The sequence below is a fragment of the Parus major genome, chromosome 17, assembly GCF_001522545.3.
Source record: "Parus major isolate Abel chromosome 17, Parus_major1.1, whole genome shotgun sequence".
NCBI lineage: Eukaryota > Metazoa > Chordata > Aves > Passeriformes > Paridae > Parus > Parus major.
The window spans coordinates 9,134,040-9,151,433 of NC_031785.1; the positions used below are offsets into that span (position 1 = coordinate 9,134,040).

At 49.5% G+C, this 17,394-nt stretch overlaps 2 protein-coding genes across 2 annotated transcripts in view; one reads left to right on the forward strand and one right to left on the reverse strand.

Annotated features, from left to right (window-relative positions):
• Positions 1 to 1,617, reverse strand: part of NELFB (negative elongation factor complex member B) — a 10,945-nt gene extending 9,328 nt beyond the window's left edge. The window contains exons 1-3 of the mRNA XM_015645235.3: positions 1,485 to 1,617; positions 1,220 to 1,383; positions 924 to 1,023 (exon numbers count right to left, since the gene is read on the reverse strand). Coding sequence (XP_015500721.1) covers positions 924 to 1,023; positions 1,220 to 1,383; positions 1,485 to 1,586 — 366 coding nt within the window. The 5' untranslated portion in view covers positions 1,587 to 1,617. The remainder of the gene's footprint in view (positions 1 to 923; positions 1,024 to 1,219; positions 1,384 to 1,484) is intronic.
• Positions 1,618 to 1,801: 184 nt separating this feature from the next.
• Positions 1,802 to 12,054, forward strand: LOC107212230 (ectonucleoside triphosphate diphosphohydrolase 2-like). The gene is made up of 9 exons (XM_015645259.3): positions 1,802 to 3,304; positions 5,244 to 5,361; positions 6,809 to 6,959; positions 7,676 to 7,835; positions 8,722 to 8,949; positions 9,592 to 9,867; positions 10,139 to 10,234; positions 11,211 to 11,342; positions 11,672 to 12,054. The coding sequence occupies exons 1-9, from the start codon at positions 3,191 to 3,193 to the stop codon at positions 11,897 to 11,899; spliced, it is 1,503 nt and encodes a 500-aa protein (XP_015500745.1). The 5' UTR covers positions 1,802 to 3,190; the 3' UTR covers positions 11,900 to 12,054.
• Positions 12,055 to 17,394: the final 5,340 nt, after the last annotated feature.

Sequence of the window (17,394 nt, forward strand, 5' to 3'; positions counted from 1 at the left end):
CCTGATCTGCAGCCTGAGCCTGGCCTGGCCCAGCTCCAGCCGTTCCCTGTCCCTGTCCCAGAGCAGAGAGCGGAGCTGCCCCTCGGGAGGAGCTGCAGCCCCCGGGGAGCTCTGTCCTCAGTCTGCTCCAGCTGAACAATCCCAGTGCCCTCAGCTGCTCCTCAGGGGCCCCTCCAGACCCTTCCCATCCTTTTAACATTTTCCAACAGCTTTAGATGTTTTTTTATCTTGTGCCCAAACAACCCCAGGACTCAAGGGGAGGCTGCCCCAGCGCAGAGCAGGGAAGGACAATCCTCTCCATGCCCTCAGGCAGTCTGGGCATTCATCCACCCTTAATTCTTCCAAAGAAGAAAAATCATCTACTTTAAATCTCCAGTGCTGAGATGTGAGGTGCTGTTTCTAAACTCAGTAATTTACTGAAGTGTTTTGAATCCATTACCTGAGTACAACATGATGCTGTTAGTAAGGACACTCCTAGAGATTTTTGTTTTGCAAACCTGATTCTCCCTCCTGCCTACTTTTAATTGCACTCTTCAAGTCTTAACTTCCACAGAGTCAGAGATTTGTAAATCAGCTGTGGAAAAATTCACCTATCAGCAAACTTGACTTTTTAGGAAGCTCCATGGATTGAAAAAAATAGGGAAATAGTCTCATCTGATTATGAAAATGTAAAATGCTTTTTAAATTAGTCCACTGAATTATTTATTTTTTTTTAATTAGTCCATTAGCAGAATGTATTGAATCTCCAGTCAGTCCCTGACACTGAACACACTTGCAGAAGGTGTGACCAGAGCCCACCTGCCAGGGGCACACCAGAGATGTCACACCAGAGATGACACACCAGTGACACACCAGAGATGTCACACCAGTGACACACCAGTGACACACCAGGGATGTCACACCAGGCCAACCAGTGGTCCCACCTTGGGCAAGTGCTTCATGACACACATGACCACAGGCTGTATTGAGGGCATCTTGACCAGGGAAAAGCTCTTCTCTAGGAGATCTTCCAGCTTCTTGTATCTGAAAATATGGAAAAACACGAGACTAAGTACCATGGAGCAGTAAAGGAACCAAGTGGCCACCTCAAAGCCACTCCTCAGTCCCTGAGGAGTCAAACTCTCCTTTACAGATCATCCATCCACTGCATTTACACACGGAATTCTGTACAGAATTCATTACACACAGCTCTCCCCAAGGAACCAAGGAAACCACAAACCTCTCCTCGACCTTCCCCTCCAAAGCGATGGCAGAGACTCTCTCCAGCAGCTTCTCCCGGAGCTCATCGAACACGGACTGGTGGAACTCGAGCCGGGGGGTGCCGTGCAGGTCCAGGAAGGGCAGAGCATACTGCAGCGAGGGCAGCAGCACGCCGTTCTCCGTCTGCAACACACGGGATAACAAATAAAGCGAGGAAACAGCCAGGCAGCACTGGGGGCCATCCCGTGCTCCCTGTCCCCGCACAGCCCGGCCCCACACGGCACCTGGAACTGCTCGATGGCCTTCAGCGGCTCCGTGCAGTTCGTGAGGGTCTCCTTCAGGTCCTCGCCGTTGGCCACTCCCAGCTCCTGCAGCCCCGCGTACATCTCGGCCTGGCCGGCTCCGCGGGGCGGCTCCCGGCTCAGCTCCAGCTCCCGATCCCGATATCCCGGTCCCGATCCCGATATCCCGGCCCCGATCCCGATATCCCGGTCCCGATATCTCGGTCCCGATCCCGGCCCGGATCCTAATCCCGGCCCCCCGCGCGGTCCGCTCCGCCCCCGCCCCGTGCGGGCCCCGCGCCGCAGCACGAAGGTTCCGCCGCACGAAGGTTCCGCGGGCGCTGCCGTGGGTGTCCCCGGGCTCCCCGCGGCCCCCGCGGCCTCAGGAGCTCGGGCAGGGCGGACACGGCTCCAGGAGCCTTTAGACAGTGCCCTCAGACACATGGAATCACAGAATCACGGGATGGTTCGGGTTGGAAGGGACCACAGAGGGTCATCCTGTCCCACCTTCCTTTCCAAGCAGGGTCATCCCAGAGCGCACGGCTCAGGATGGCACAGGATTGTGTCCAGAAAGTTCTGGAATCTCTCCAGTCAGGGAGACTCCACACCCTGGCTGGTCTGCCTGTTCAGTTCTTGGTCACGGTCCATGCTCTGACACCACCCTTTAGATACTCAAACACATCCATGAGTTCCCCTCTGGGCTGTCTCTTCTCCAGGCTGAACAAACCCATCTCCCTCAGCCTTTCCTCACAAGAGAAATGTTCCAGAACCTTGACCAACTTAGCATCTCTGCACAGGATGTGCCCCAGCAGTTTCCACATGGTGGGATTTCTGTGACTGTCCTACGCAGGGCCAGGGGTTGGACTTGATCTTTGTGGGTCACTTCCAGCTCAGGAGATTCTGTGATTCCATTTTTCTGTACAGCAAAACTTGGGGTTCCTGGGGGTGCCTGAGGCTTCACAGGCAGACAGCAATGCAAAGAGGAAACGTCACCAAAAAACAGAGAAGTGGCCTTTCCCCAGTCCTGGTTTGATCTTCAGATCTGTGACCAGACACGGGCAATCAGCCAATTGCCTCGGTGCGAGCAGCCACAGAGTTTTCTTCTGAATTTCCATTTTCAGGGACGAGACTTTGTGACGCTGTCAGGGGAAAGCAGACATGTGTTTCATAAAGCCTGAGCCTTGGTTGTTTTCCACAGGGAGGTTGTCAGGAGGAGAGGGGGCTCAGGCCCTCAGACATAAGCTAAATCCAGCCACAAGAAGTTTCCCCTCTTCTTCGTTTGGAAGCTCACACTTGCCAGACGTGGAATACCAAAGGGATGAGTTTTGCCTCCTTTCTGCTTATTACACAGCTGAGTTAACCCCACATTTCTGTTTACCTCAACCCAGCTGCCTGGGGCAGTTTCGAGGTTGCAGCGGTGCCGTGGGACGGGCACGGAGCCCTCCTGTTATTTCACAGATATTATTTCACTGTTATTATTTCACAGATATTATTTCACTGTTATTATTTGCAGCAGCGATGGAAGGGAAAGAAGAGCTGCCTGACACATCCTGGCCCACACGTCCTTGTGGTCCCTGTGGCTTGGGGCTGGGCTGAGCTCAGAGCCTGGCCCCAACCACGCCTTTCTGCTCTTTTTAAAGGTTGTTAAAGCAGCAGCTGTCAGTTTGCTGCTCCGCTGCTTCCTCCTGTGTGAAAGGAGAAATCTCTTCATGTCTTGGCGTGAGCTCCTTCCCCCCTGGCTGGTGATCGTAGCGGGGCTGACGGGCATCCTGCTGCTCTGTGTCTCCACCAAAGATGTGCCTGTGGCCCCGCTCAGGACCAAGGTAAGGGATCTCCAGGGGTGACAAGGCAGTTAAACTGGGATGTTTCGTTGCTTTTGACGTTATTTTATTACTGAGCTACTTACAAACCGAGGAGGGAACAGGAACAGGACTGTCAGGACAGGTTGGCATCTTTCAGCACTGTAGGTTTTTGAACCAGAAACAAGCCCACCCCTTTGGTTGGTCGGGAAATACAGACTGGATATGGTCCATGGATCAGTGGAGATGCTTGGGCAGGCTGAGGGAGGCAGCCCATGGCAGGAGCTGTGCCTGAGAAACGGAACCAGTGGTGTCAAAGCAGGGAAAGAGCTAGGTCCCTCTCAAAAGTCAGTAGGAATGTGCCCCTGAACTGCTGCTTCTGTCTTAAATTGTCTTTTATGCCTTGTTCTCTTTGGTTCTGTTTTGATTTCAAAGAGCCAGCATGCTCCTCACTGCTGGCTCAGGTCTAGGGGGGTTAATGCCCACCTGCTCCATCTCTTGATGCTTGTGTTGGTGAGGTGAGCTCAGTGGCACACCATGGTTTAACCCAGCTGAGGGAGGTTATCCTGTGTGTTTAAAGATAGCAGCCCTCCTCCATGTTCCTCTCAGAAATAAAACTGGATTTAAAACCCCCTTATTGCTCCACGTTCTGTCCTTTCCTGGTGTTGAGCTGGACATAAATGTGATCCCTCCCCTTCTCCCTTGCGCTCCCAGCAGCAGCCTCTAATTTTCTGAAGGAGGGGAAAAAAAAATAAATCCACGTTTCTCCACCAATGCCATTTCTTTCCTCCTCATCTGCGGCAGCCAACATGTCCCTGCTAGAAATCTGAGCTGTCACTGGTGTGGGAGGGTGCCAGCAGGCTCGGGCAGGGAGCAAAATCCTTCTTCCTCATTGCTGCTCCAGCCCAGCCCCACCAGCCCCTGGCCTGGGTGCCAGGACTGCTGCAACTGGGAGCTCCAGGAGGGCAGCAGCCAGCCAGCCTCGCTCAGAGGCTGCAGCCAGCTCTGTCTGGTGCTGAAACCCTTCTGGTGGCATTAACATCAACCTCTCAGGAGGTTTCTCCTCCCACTCAGTCACAGCTCTATTTGTGTGTGAGATACAGCTTCGACCACGCACTACCAGGGAGCTCATGAGTTTCTTTCCTGTCTGTGTAGGAGATATCCCAAACTGGGGTCATGTAATAGGGGGCAGAGGAGCCCTGGGCTAACTCTGGAGCTATTTTGGGTGTGGGGACATCCAGGGCTGTGCTGCAGGGTAGTCCAGTGGCCTCCACTTGCTCACACTCATATACTGGGAGCAGCAAGGCTTGGTCAGCAGCAAACAGACAAACACTGGGGACAAAGAGACAGAGCCCTTGGCTTGGGCAATAGCAGAGCTGCCAGGGGACAGGGGGCTGAGTTGGTCACGTTCACTGCTGTTCCTGCCAAGACAGCATCTCTGTCTCTGAGGGGCTGCTGTGTTGTACACTGCCTGTGCTGAGAGACACAGGAGTCCTGGCTTCCTCAGGACAAGCAAGCTCCAATTCCTGCACAAAAGCCTGAGCAAACCAATCAGCAGCAGTTTGAATCCAGGATCATTGGAGAACTCATATAGTGCCATCTCCCACTGCTTCAGGACCTGTTTTTCCTGAGCTCCAGGTGGCTCAGCTCTCAGGGAAGCCCTCTGCCTGGTTTCAGGAGCAGCTCCAGCACATACCACAGCAGGGCTGATGCATTTCTGGGCATTTCTCCATTCCTGCTGCTCCTCATATATATTCAGAAATGCAGATGGTTCCCTGCAAATCCTCATCATCTTCTGGCTTTGCCTGTTCTTTGAATGTAGCAAGCAAACTCAAACACTGCAGTGCAGGCCCAGGGATCACCCAGAACACCTACATATATATATATGTATCTATAACCCTACATTATCAATCAGCATGCATTCAGTAGTGTTTTTCAGTAGAATGTTTTGGGGTTTTTCCAGTATGGCATTGTTCTGGATGCCGGCCCATCCCGCACCATCCTGTTCATCTACCAGTGGACAACCAGCAAGGCAAACAAGACTGGGGTGATCAGAGGATGCAGTTCCTGTCCTGTGCAAGGTAAGGTGCCCAATTCCTGCTCAGTGGTCTGTGGGACTGGCATGGGATGGATGGAAAACCTGTGCACAGACCAGTGCCATGAATTCCTTGGCTCCTGCACCACCCAGCTGTGCAGGGAAATAGTGAAGCAGGAGTTGTTTATTTTCAGCATGGCTCTTCTCGACTGGGCAGGTTTAGCCACACACAGATGGACATCAGGCATTGGCAGTAGCAGGATTTTGGGGCTGCTGCACCAGGGAAGCAGGCAGAGAAGATGAGGTTTGTCCTGATGTCCACATGGACCAGTGGTAGAGTCAAGGTTGCTTGGAGCTTCTCACCCAGGAGAGGCAGCGAACAGCAGTGGAGACAAATCTGACTCAGGATGGCTCCTGGTACCTTCTGCCTCCTCCTGACTGTGCCCTGGGCAGTAAGTGGGGTGGCTCCAAGACAACAGAGCATGAGTTCAGCTTGCCTTTAGGTGTCACATTTCAGAGAATGTGGGGGTTTTCCTCACAAATTTGAATCAGTTTGGCCCCGCCAATGCCAGCTGAGAGGGTTTCATGCATTAATGCATGGGGTTTCCTTCCCTTCTAATCTTGCTTTGATGTTAAAGCCTGGTTGTAGTGGGGTGCTGGGAAGGACTGAGCCCTCAGGAGCAGTGTGCTGTGGGAGGGCAGCAAGCAGGGAACAGGGTTGGTGCCCCTGCAGGCTGTAAACAACACAAGTCACACATAGAAGATGCAAGAAGAGCTCCCTGAAACCCTGAACATGTCCCTCGTTCAGCAGCTGGGTTAAGCAGCAGCTCTGTGAGGCAGTTTGGTGTCAGCAGCAGCACAAGAGGCCCAGGCAGGTCTCGAGCCCAGGTGTGAGTGGCACTGTCTGCATGGCAGCACAGCCACAGCCCTGCAGGGAAGCTGCAGCTCAGCCCTGCACAGGGCCCCAGAGAGCAAAGGATGCGGTGAGGGAATCAGGAGGATGGGGAAGAAAGGCTCTTCCTGGGTAGTAGCTCAAAACCAACATTCAAGACCCCAGTGACTTGCTGGAAAAATGAGTCAAGGCTGGCACACAGCTTCCCTCTGCAGGGGTGTCTTCCTTGCCAGCAGGGGCTCGGTGGCCAGAGGAGAAGGTGACACATCAGCCTCTGTGTGTCCTTTGCTTATTTTTATAGCAACTAAAGCCACGTTTCCTCCTCTGTGGGCTGAGACAGCCTCAGCTGTTGCAGCAGTCATGTGGCTGGTAGAGCTGTCTCAGCTGCAGAGCTAGGTTAGTCTTAGTATAATTTGGGATTTCTATACACATGTGTTTTGGTCCCAGTTCCGTATTTTAGCAGGATGGATGCCTGGAAGACCTCCTTCATTCCACCTGTGACAGGTTCTGTCATGTCCTAGGACAGCAATCTCTGGGATAACAGCTTTCACAGTTATCCTGTAACTTCCCTTAAAATTCTATTCTGTTTCATGGTCCTCAGGCCCAGGAGTCTCCAGCTACTCCGATTCTCCTCAGAAAGCTGGGAAGAGCTTGGAGCCGTGTTTGAACTGGGCCCAGAATGAAATCCCAGCAGAGCAGCACAGCCAAACCCCCCTGTACTTGGGAGCCACCACCAGCATGAGGCAGCTGAAGTGAGTGAATGTTGCAAACCCACACCCAGAGATCAGCACATCTCACCCTGACTGCTCTGCAGTGTGAGCCATCCCTAATCTGCTAGTCAGGTAAATCTTCCTCAAGCCCTGGAGCATGGCATGGCTGTGTCTCCACATGTTGCCCCAGGCAGCCATGAAGATGACAGTCCTGCAGTGGCTGCCAGGCTGGTCTCCTTCACAATTACACTTTCACAATTAGTGCTTAGGAAAGCACCCATCAGTCTGCAATCTCAAGTGTTTTCAGTTTTCAGCCCACATGGGCTTGCAGGAGTGTTTCTTTTCAGCGAATTGGAAATGGTGGTGGGAAGGTTCACCTTATCACACACACTTTTGTGGACCCTCTTCTCAGTCACCACATTACTGAGACCTTTATCTCCTTTTAGACACTGGGGAAAAGTCTGGAGGGGTCAGGCCAGTGGGACAGGGCCAGAGGATTTCCTCAGTGACAAAGGGTACTAAGGTCCTAAATCCTTAAATGGTGGCACAATTGTTCAAACCATCTGTCTGCTGTTCTTGCCTCCAGTGCCATGAGAGGGGAGAGGGAAGCAGCAGCAGGAGTGGGATTGTCATTGTGTCTCTGGGCTATTACCCAAAGCAGGGAGCACAGCAGAAGCCCTGCAGTGTGCCCTCACTGCAGGCTGCTCCTGGCAAAGTCCTGTAACATCAAATGTGCCTTCTTTTTCTTTTGTGTTTAGCCTCACCCATCCCATCCTCTCTGACAGTCTCCTTGCAGCTCTGACTGGCACTCTGAAGTCATCCCCCTTCAACTTTCAAGGGGCACAAATCCTGTCCAGCCCAGAGGAAGAAGCATTCAATTGGGTTGCTGTTAACTATGTCCTGGAGAACTTCTTCAAGGTAAAGGATGATTCTCCCTGGGGCACTCAGAGCTGGGCTGAGCTGCTCCTGTTAACAAACAGCCTCAAAGACAAGTGGTGGGATGGTAAACCCCTGTACTTAAAACAATGTTTCAGCACAACTTCCACTGCCTTTCAGAGGAGGCAGCCTAGATCCTCACCCAGCTGGCTGAGGTGAGGCCCTGGCACAGAGAAGCTGTGGCTGCCCCATTCCCCCCATCCCTGGAAGTGTCCAAGGCCAGGTTGGATGGGGCTTGGAGCAACCTGGGATAGTGGGAGACAGAGAAAGGTGGGTTAGACCGAGTTACTCCTCATCAGGGATGTGAAAAGCAGCTCTGATAACAAGCAGCAAGCACACAGTGGTTAGGGAAATGTCAGTCCTTTTAACAATACAGCCTCCCCCAGCCAGGCATAGTGTTTACCCCATGTTACCCAACTTCAGCATCACCAAAGTCAGTTCTGCAAAACTGCAGGAGATGATGCCACAGGGTTCTTCTGACAGAAGAATTGCTTTAGCATCAAGGCAGCACTTGAAACCCAAATCTGCCCTCTTGGAAACGTCCCTGCCACCATTCCCAGCACCCTCTCCACTGTCCCTTTCTCCTGCCTGCTGAGACCACTGCCTGGTGCAGCCATCCAGGCTGGGCAGCCCTGTTTGTCCCCACGGGCTGTGGGAAGGCTCTGTGCAGGTGGCAGTGCCTGTACAATGTCTCCTCTGTTCCCTCTGAAGCCACTGGTTCAGCATCCTTATGTCCTGTGGGCAAAAAAGAGTTGGGCTGTGGGCACCATCGAGCTGTTTTCTCTCTCTGTGCACTAATTCTGGCACTTTGCTGTGACTGAGACAGAGAAGTCTCAAGGATTGACCTCTCTTGTTCTTTTTGGGTCAGTATGACTGGCGAGGACAGTTGGTCCCCTCCAGGAAGGGGATGGCAGGAGTCCTGTCCGTGGGAGGAACCTCAGCACAGCTCACTTCTGAGCTGGAAGAAGAGAAGCAGGCCCCAGAGGAGGGAGTGAGGCTGCAGCTCTATGGGCAGACACACAGGGTGCACACCCGCCAGTGCCCCTGCCACGGCACGGAGCAGCTCCGCCGCAGGCTGCTCTCCGTGCTCATCCAGGTCAGTGTCAACAACACACAACATCAATAAATGACAGCAGCACAGGGTGTGCTAATGGGCAAGGTGTCAGTCACTTTAAACTCAATCCCTCTTTAGTAGAGGTTGTTTGCATGTATTAGAAAATGCCATTTGTAAAACTTTCTCTCCCTCCAAGTAGATACACAGGCACCAATTCGAGGGTTTCCTACTCACAGGTTCTATTTGGCTCCTACTTAATACACACAAGCAAAAAATTGCTCTCCAGAGGTGTCAACATCACTTTCAGGGTGAGGAGAGGCAAGGCTTGCATTGGCTCCCAGGAACTGCTCCCCCATCCAAGAATGGGAGCACCCAGGAACCAACTGGGACCTTCCATCTGGGGTATTTCCTTTGCTGACTTTAACCCTGAAGCATCTTTAAAAGAGCAATATTTCACTTTGAAAACATGCAGGTGTTTTGGTTCTTCCAAACTCTATTTCACTTGGGGAATGGGGGAACGAAAAGAGTGGTAAAGGATGGTACAAACTCAAGAATCACCTTAGTCCTCATCAAAACTGTGTTTTTCAGGAATTAACTGCTCCCTGCCCATTCACTTTCCCCCCCTATAAATCCCACTTGCCTGAATGTCTTGCTGCCTCTGTCCTTGTTTCATTCTGCCTCCAGGATCAGAAAAGTGCTAAAACTGTCTCCAACCCCTGCTGGCCCCTCACTTACTCCCAGGAAGTGCAGTGGCAATCAGTGCATGCTGGGCCTTGTGCTGCCAGTGATGACACACGGGACATCCCTGGCCCCAAGGAGGTCTTCAACATCACGGGCTCCAGCAACCCCACAGCCTGCATCAGCCTCGTGCAAAGCCTGCTCAACTCTTCCTCCTCCTCCTGCAGCTTCTCCAAGCATTCCCCCAGCAGTGGTCTCAAGCCCCTTCAGACCAGGTTTCTGGTGAGTTCTCGTTTACAGTGGGGTAAGCAGCTGGTGTGAGGAACCCATGAGATGGGACCAGTTTGAGCATTAATAAATACAGTGGGAACATCCAGACCCTGACTCTCCTGCTCTCTCCTCATCATTGCCACACGGGTGTTCAAGCCTGGACCACTGGCTTCCCACAGTGACTGTGGGGGAGCTTTTTTCATCTGTGTCTCCTCAATGTGTGCTGCTGAGACCAGCTCTGGGGCTCCATGGAGCCTGATGATTATTTCTGCTGCTGTTGTAGGTGGTTTCTGAGGCCATGGACTTCATGAGAGGAACTGGACTTTCTCCTGACTTGGGTCAGGCTGTCAAGAGGCTGTGTGGGATGTCCATCAAAGAGGTAACTGTGGAATAACTTTGTGTGCAGGGAGAGTGGGAAGCAAGGAGCAGTTTGTTGCAAAAGCCCTCAGGGCTCAGACTGACAGAGTTGTAACTTACTAGCTCACTCAGGGAAAAAATTGAATTTGTCTGGATTTTGTGGGTTTTGGTTTTTTGTGGGGCTTTTCTTTGGTGTTTGTTTGTTGGTTTTTTTTTTTCTTACTTTAAGGAAATAGGGTCCACTTATTTTTCCTTCCTCTCAAATCCCAGCTGCTGCTGGTAACACCTGGACCCAATTAAATGAAAAGCCACAAATACCTTTTACAGTATTTTAAAGAGTAAAAAGGAAGGTTTTTCTACTCACTCCTGTACATCACCTTGGTCTTGCTGTTATCCTTCTGTCCTTAAGTGCAAGGGACTGCAATGTCCACTCAGACTCCAGGGTTGTTCCCATTTCACCTGGCCCCAAGCCAGGGGAATTTGTCAGTTCTTTCCATGAGTTGGTGGTTATGAGGTCACCCTCATTTGCACTTACACTGATGGAGCATCCACAGTAACATTCAAGTGGGACAATTTCTCCAGGGTTTGTTAATGAGCCCATAAGCAGTCCCCTAAAGCAGTCTCTTCTGGAAGGAGGAGAAAGATCCCAATGTTCCAGTTGGGAGAAAGGCTGCAGCATCTGCTCAACCTAATTAGAGAGTAGGGAATCAATCCTACCAAGCAATTCACCAGCAAGGCAACCTGGCTGGCTGTCCTGCTGCTCATGGATCTGGCTTAATAAGATGGGAAAGAAAGCAGTAATATATTTCTACCCCAGAGCCCAGTAAGTGCACAAAATGTGGTTTCAGTCTGCACAGGAGACAAACCCCTCCTCCAGTCCCACAGTCTCAGGACAGGAAAGGAGAGGCTGTAACAGGCCTGAAATTCAGCTACTGAGCATTTACTTCTTTTCTTTTATTCCCTTTTTTTTTTTTTTTTTTTCCTGGAAATGGCACCAGCTGATTAGGGAGTCCCAAGCAAGCCTGGATACACTTGTTGACTACTGCACTGTGTCTGCCTTCATCTTCCATCTCAGTACAACAGGATACACGCTCGACTTTGACCGGCCTGCTTGGACTGCATTCCAGAAGGTCAGTTCCTACAGCACAGTGCTCCCAGTTAGCAGGAGGGCTGGTCCCAGTACAGCCAGCCTGTTCCCACACTGACAAGCCCTAACCAGCTGGGCTTCTCCAGTGGGATGGTTTTGCAAAATGGATTCACAGTTGTGATAAGCAAGAAAATCAGTGTCAGAGAGCCAGAGGTGACACCTGTTCATGTGTACTCGGGGCACTGAGACTGGGAGAGCTCCTCATTTCAAGCTTGGACCAGTCTCAGATAATACAAAGCCTTGTGCCCAAGCACAGAAACACAGCTGGGGTCCAGGCTCTTCTCTTCTGACCTCTCTTTTTTATTTCAATAGATGGGTGATAGATCATCTGGCTGGACTCTTGGGTACCTGCTGAGTCTGACCAGCACCATCCCCCAGGACAGCCCAAGCTTCCTCAAGGGGATTGAGCCGGGGGTCTGGTCCTTGCTCCTGATCCTCTTCGTCGTGCTGCTCATGGGCTCCTTCATGCGCATCTCGTACCGAGTGATGGTCAAGGACAGCAGCTCCAGTCACAGGAACAGCAGAGTTTTTGATGACTGACAGTTTTCTGTGACTCAAGACTCTTGTCAGAGCACAGTTAACAGGGTCCAGACAGAAATCACAGAGGTGTAAGTCACTGGAGGATGAAAATGATTTTCCTGCAGGGCTCCCAGCAACTTGCTGGTACTTGCACTGCTGTACCTTGAGACAATGAATCCTGCTCCACAGGAGGTTTGTGATTCCTGGTGGATGGCAAGCTATTCATTCTCCAAACAAGAACAGCCTGCATGGCTCTTCCTTGGGCTACAGCTGGGATTACTCATGTCAAACATGAAATGGTGCCTCTGAGCAGGCAGGCCCTGAGCTATCGTGAAGTTAATATTGTATAATCAGTCAAATCAGAAGAGGTGATGTCTGAAAAAAGTGCTCTGTCCTCTTCTGTGGCCTCTCAAGAGAGATGATACATTAGTGAAGACTGGAAGAGCATTAAAATACAGAATCCAACAGCCAACAGCTCCCATATTCTAGGGGAAATGCAGGTATTTTCTGCCTGATATGTCTGTGCTTCCATCTCAGTGATGGTGGCCACATGCCCCTTCTAATGAACGCTCCTGCTGACTAGGAATCCTCCAAAAACAATCCTTCTTAGTCTTGGCCTCTACAAAATGCACATAGGATCAAAGGAGAAACAAAGGGCACAGACACACAGCTGAGTTTTTGTCTCTCAGCTGAGTCACAGCTACACAGGGTTAAAATTGCCAATTTAAACTCTTTAGCAAGGACTCAAATTAACACATTTAATTTCATGTGTGCTAAAGCTGAGCTCATGCTGGGCTGAGGTTCACCTGTTTGTTCATTTGCACTGACCTGCTTCTCTTGCTGACTCTGGAAGTGTCTCAGCTGACACTGTCCTTTAGACCAGAACAGACTCAGGAACAGAAGCTTTCCTAATTGTCACTTTCATACTAGACCATGACCAGAGTTACTTTATGATTTAATAATCAGGATTCCCCTAGGACCTGGCAGTCATGCTGGCTCCTCTGGTCTGTTCTGTATGTCTGAAGGATGAGGTGCTGTATAAATTCTGTGTTAGTGTGGAGAAAAGGGATCAATTCACAAACACTGGCCTTTGACTAAAGCTTTAGAGCTCATTCCTCAACTGCTTCAGAGACTTAAAACACACAGACTGTTAAGAGCCTCAGGGACAAGTGTCTCCAAGGCTTTTCAGACCACTTTAAACAGAAATGTAAATGCTCACAGATGCAGTGATGTGCCTTGCAGGATTTTTAAAGCTACCATGGCACCTAAATCCTTTCAAATCTGATTATTCGTCCCTTGTGCTCCCAACTGATAATATAGGACACACACAACCCATAATATTGGGGCATTCATATATTTTTCAGGCAAATTAATGAAGGTTTGGAACCTGCCAGTCAAGTTTAGAGGGGTGTGGAAACAGACTTAAACAAGCTTCATATTCATTTCTTTGAGTTGCATGTTAGATATTTTTAATTATATCATGTCATTAAAGATGTTTTAATAGCCTGTCTGTGTTATTCTTGGCAAGAGATGAAAGCAGGGGGGTTATTGTGAACACAGTGTCTCAGTGAGCAGGATGGGGGTGCTGCTGCTGCCTCTACTCAAGAGCTGTTTTGCTGTGTACTTTTGGGGTACACAATGAGAACCCCTGAAGGCACTTTCTTTCCAGTGAAAAAGATTTCAGATAACCTGACTGCTGATATTTAGTTGATGAGAGACGTGCCTACACCTTTTGATGTGTTCTTTGCTCAAACCATCTGAAGAAGGGAGGAGGCATCCAGGCAAGGTGGCACAGAAAAAAATAAAGGTTATCATGGAGTCAGTAATATCAGGGAAATTCCTGAGACTTCATTCATTCTGCACCTGGAAATGCAATCCTTTAACAGAGCTCTGGCTCAGTGACCTGGCAGCAGGGGGGAGCTCTGGGATTCCTAGCTGAGATTTGGAACCTGCTGAGGAAGAATCCTACCACTGTCAGAAATGGAAACAAGCCAGTGAGACAACAGCAACTCCTGGACTCCAGGAGCTCTGGCCTGTCAGTCACTGCACCTTCTTGACTTGGAATAGATCACAGGGTCCAAGAGAAAAGAATATCAGCCAGACCTTCCCCAAGCTCTTGTTTAGAAGCTTTGGGACTTCCACACAGATAATGAGTGAGTAATTAGGCAATGAGCTCAGCGTGGCCTCCTGACACTTCACTTTTGCCTTGCACATGCCACTGAATTAAATCCCTGCCCCTTGAGCCACCCTGACACTGAACCACTGCTCTGCCATGCAAAAACCCACAACCATTTCTTTTTCTGACAGATAAAAACATTTATAGATGTATCTACTAGATTATAAAATAGATTGGGATTTTAAAGCTGGTGTTTTGGTAATAAAAAAAGGGCATAAAATAACAAAATGGGGAACCTATGAGAAGAAAGGATACTAATACTGGTAACATATTCCTTCCTCCCAGCTCTCTATAGAGCAGATTGTTCATGTCAGCCCCACAATAAGTTTGCAGAATAAATCCCCAGATTGCCTGGAAGCAGAAATCTACTTAAAAGGAGATTCTAGGTGAACTCACTCACTTTGAAACAAAGATGCTTACAGGCATTTGGTTACAATTCACTGTGGAAATAATAAATAATGAAGATTTTCTAACTGTCTGTAAATTGTTTATACACAGAGCTCTCACTTCTCACTCAGGCTGAACCATGGCAGAGATCTTCTGACAGATAATAAAGTCTGCTCATGTGCAGCTCTGCTGCTGTCAGCAAATACCAATAAGAAGAAAATAAAAAGTATTAGATCCAAAAATTGACACCAGAAAGCACTTTCTCTGTTTTAGCTCCAGACACACAGCAGGGTGACTGACCTGCTCCTGTCTATGGGGCTTAACTGCCATTTAGGCATCCCAAAGCACCATGGATTCTCAACCAGTACATCCCATCTGGGTTGTCCCAGTGAATATTGAGAGAATTAGTTTGTTGCCTGCAGCTCCACTCTGCAGTACCCACAGGGCCTGAATTGTTTCTTTCTTCCCATTCTGACATACCCAGGCTCTCTGTGGTAGGAGAGACCCAAGTTGAGGCCTTGGAATCCACAACCACTTGTGGAGCAAATCCAGCAGAAGAGGAGAGGAGTGACTTTTATGGATGGCTGGATTTAGTACCAGTATATTTTCATGTTGTTCTTCTACCCTGCCTCTGATCCTGTATCTGAATCTTTCCAGAGAAGCAGGCAGCCATATGATGTTTATAGCCTACCTCATGGACTGTCACTCCTACATCAAGAGCTAATTCTGAACACACTGAAGAAAAACAGGCCTGAAGAATCATAAAATCTGCAATTTTTTTTTTTGCCACAGCTTTCTTAATATAAAAATCCATTCACAATGCCATCAAACCCAGGCAAGTCGCAGTGTTTTGGTGCTTTCCAAGTGCAGACATGACTGTGTGCTTGTACACTGAGGTGACCAGGTTCCCTCCATGTGAGACACTCAGAGCCCTCCTGCAGGCAGGTGCTGTCAGATCCCTGTAGAAGCCAGATAAACACAGAACAGGAACTGCTGCTCCCCGAGTAGTGAGTGTGCAATGCCAGGGATCAGTCACGAGAGGGAGGCTGGCAGAGCTCCCCGGGAAAGCCTTAGGAAATCTCTGACACAGCCAGCAGCTTCTCCCACCACAAATGACATCAATTAGCGAGGAGGCTTCTCTGGGAAGCAGGGGAAAGACACTGTGGTATGGAAGCTCTCTGTGTGGGATGTGAAAGCTGCTCTGACCAGGGATTGAAGAAGCCATGGCATTGGAAGAAGTCCTCTATGCAGGGAGACAGGCACTAGCATGGAGGATGGATGAAGGCTCTTTTGGAAACAAGAGGGAGAAAGAATAATCCCTGCCAGGAAGAGGAGTGTCCTGGGAATGAAAAGGAGGTTTGAGAGAGACAGAGGAATGATAAAATCAACTTCTGTGTGAAGGAAAGCTTATTTTTGTTCACAGCAGGGGTGTCACCATATGTGCACCTCATGACCAAATTAGTCAGCACTTGGTGGGAAGTCTCAGGAGAAACAGATCCTCCACGTGGAAGAAGGCAACAGCTACCAGGCTTATCACTGGACAAGGAACAGCAGCAGAGCTGTGCAACCTTCATGGGAACAATGTTCAAAGTTCACAGGTTTTAAAGATGAAGGAGATGCAAATGGCCAAGTAATGCTGAACATTACATAAAGTAAAAGCTGGTGTAGCGTTACTTTGTCTCACAGTATCATGGAAAATGTTAAACAGTCCTGGAGTGAAAGCTCTGAAGGGACACACTCATGGCTTTGTGAATGGAGTTATTCAGTGGAAATCATCAAACCAAATGGAAGGAGCTCTTCTTCCACATAGATCATGGTTAAACCACTTATCAGGCTGTTCATGGCAAAAGTTTACATGGCTGCAAAAAGTGATTAGATAAATTCGTAATAACCCTTTTGGGCTATTAAACAGAACGTTGCTTGTGGCTGAAGAATTGCCTGAACCACCTGCCACATCCATATCTGTCTGCCCTGTTCCTCTTTGGTAACTGCTGCAGAGCATTAGGCACTGGCTTGGGTGGACCTGTGGCTGGATCCCATTCAGCTGTTCTGATTTCCCTCAGGCAGGAATCCCACAACTGCATCACTCACACACTGGTTTCTGGAAGCAGCCTCTCACCTCCATGGCTTCAATTTCACAGGAGCAATACTTTCTGGAAAACAAGACTGTTTATCCTTAGAAGCAGCAATCAGATGAGAATAAGCAAACACCTGCACATACCCACACCTTACTTCAGTGTTACCATAAACTTGGAACAACCCCAATACCAAAAGCCCTCTGGTTCTGGAGGCAGCTCCCACCCACCTCCAGTGACCCTCCCTTAACTCAGAACTTCAGGTTTTTACCTAGAGAAACATGAATGAATGAATTCTGTGATTTCTGTGGGGGCTCCTGCCAGCCCCAGGTAGAGGCTCAGTTCAGACTGGATCCTGTTTCACAGACACAGGCTGCAATCTCGCTGGTTAAGCAGCAAGAGAGGAACGACAGTCGCTGTCTGCCTGGGAGGGATCAGCTCTGTACTCACACGCAGAGAACACTGGGGAAGGCAATATGCAAAAGTGAAAAGAAAGTCCCTCCCCACTCTGTTCAAACCAATTGTGTTTACAGTAAAATCTGTTTCCAAGCCAAAAGCAATACACTTAGTTACAAAACAAAAACAATTGCAATAAAAAGATTTTTTTAAACCCTAATACATAATTCAACAAAACAGAATATTATTTCCAACTTGTTTTAACTTCCCTGTGTCTATCTTGGGGTTATACCCAGGGTCTTTGGCCATGTAACACTGCCCCAATGTTTTTTAGGACCCCTCTTACATCATTAATTTATGCAGCACTTAGAGATGGGATCTGCCCCTAAATGAGGTGAAACCTCCTTGCTTGTCACTTGCAGCAGAGTTTGAAGAGAGCATTCAATGTAATCAAATACCAGCTAAGACAGATGTCTGCAATG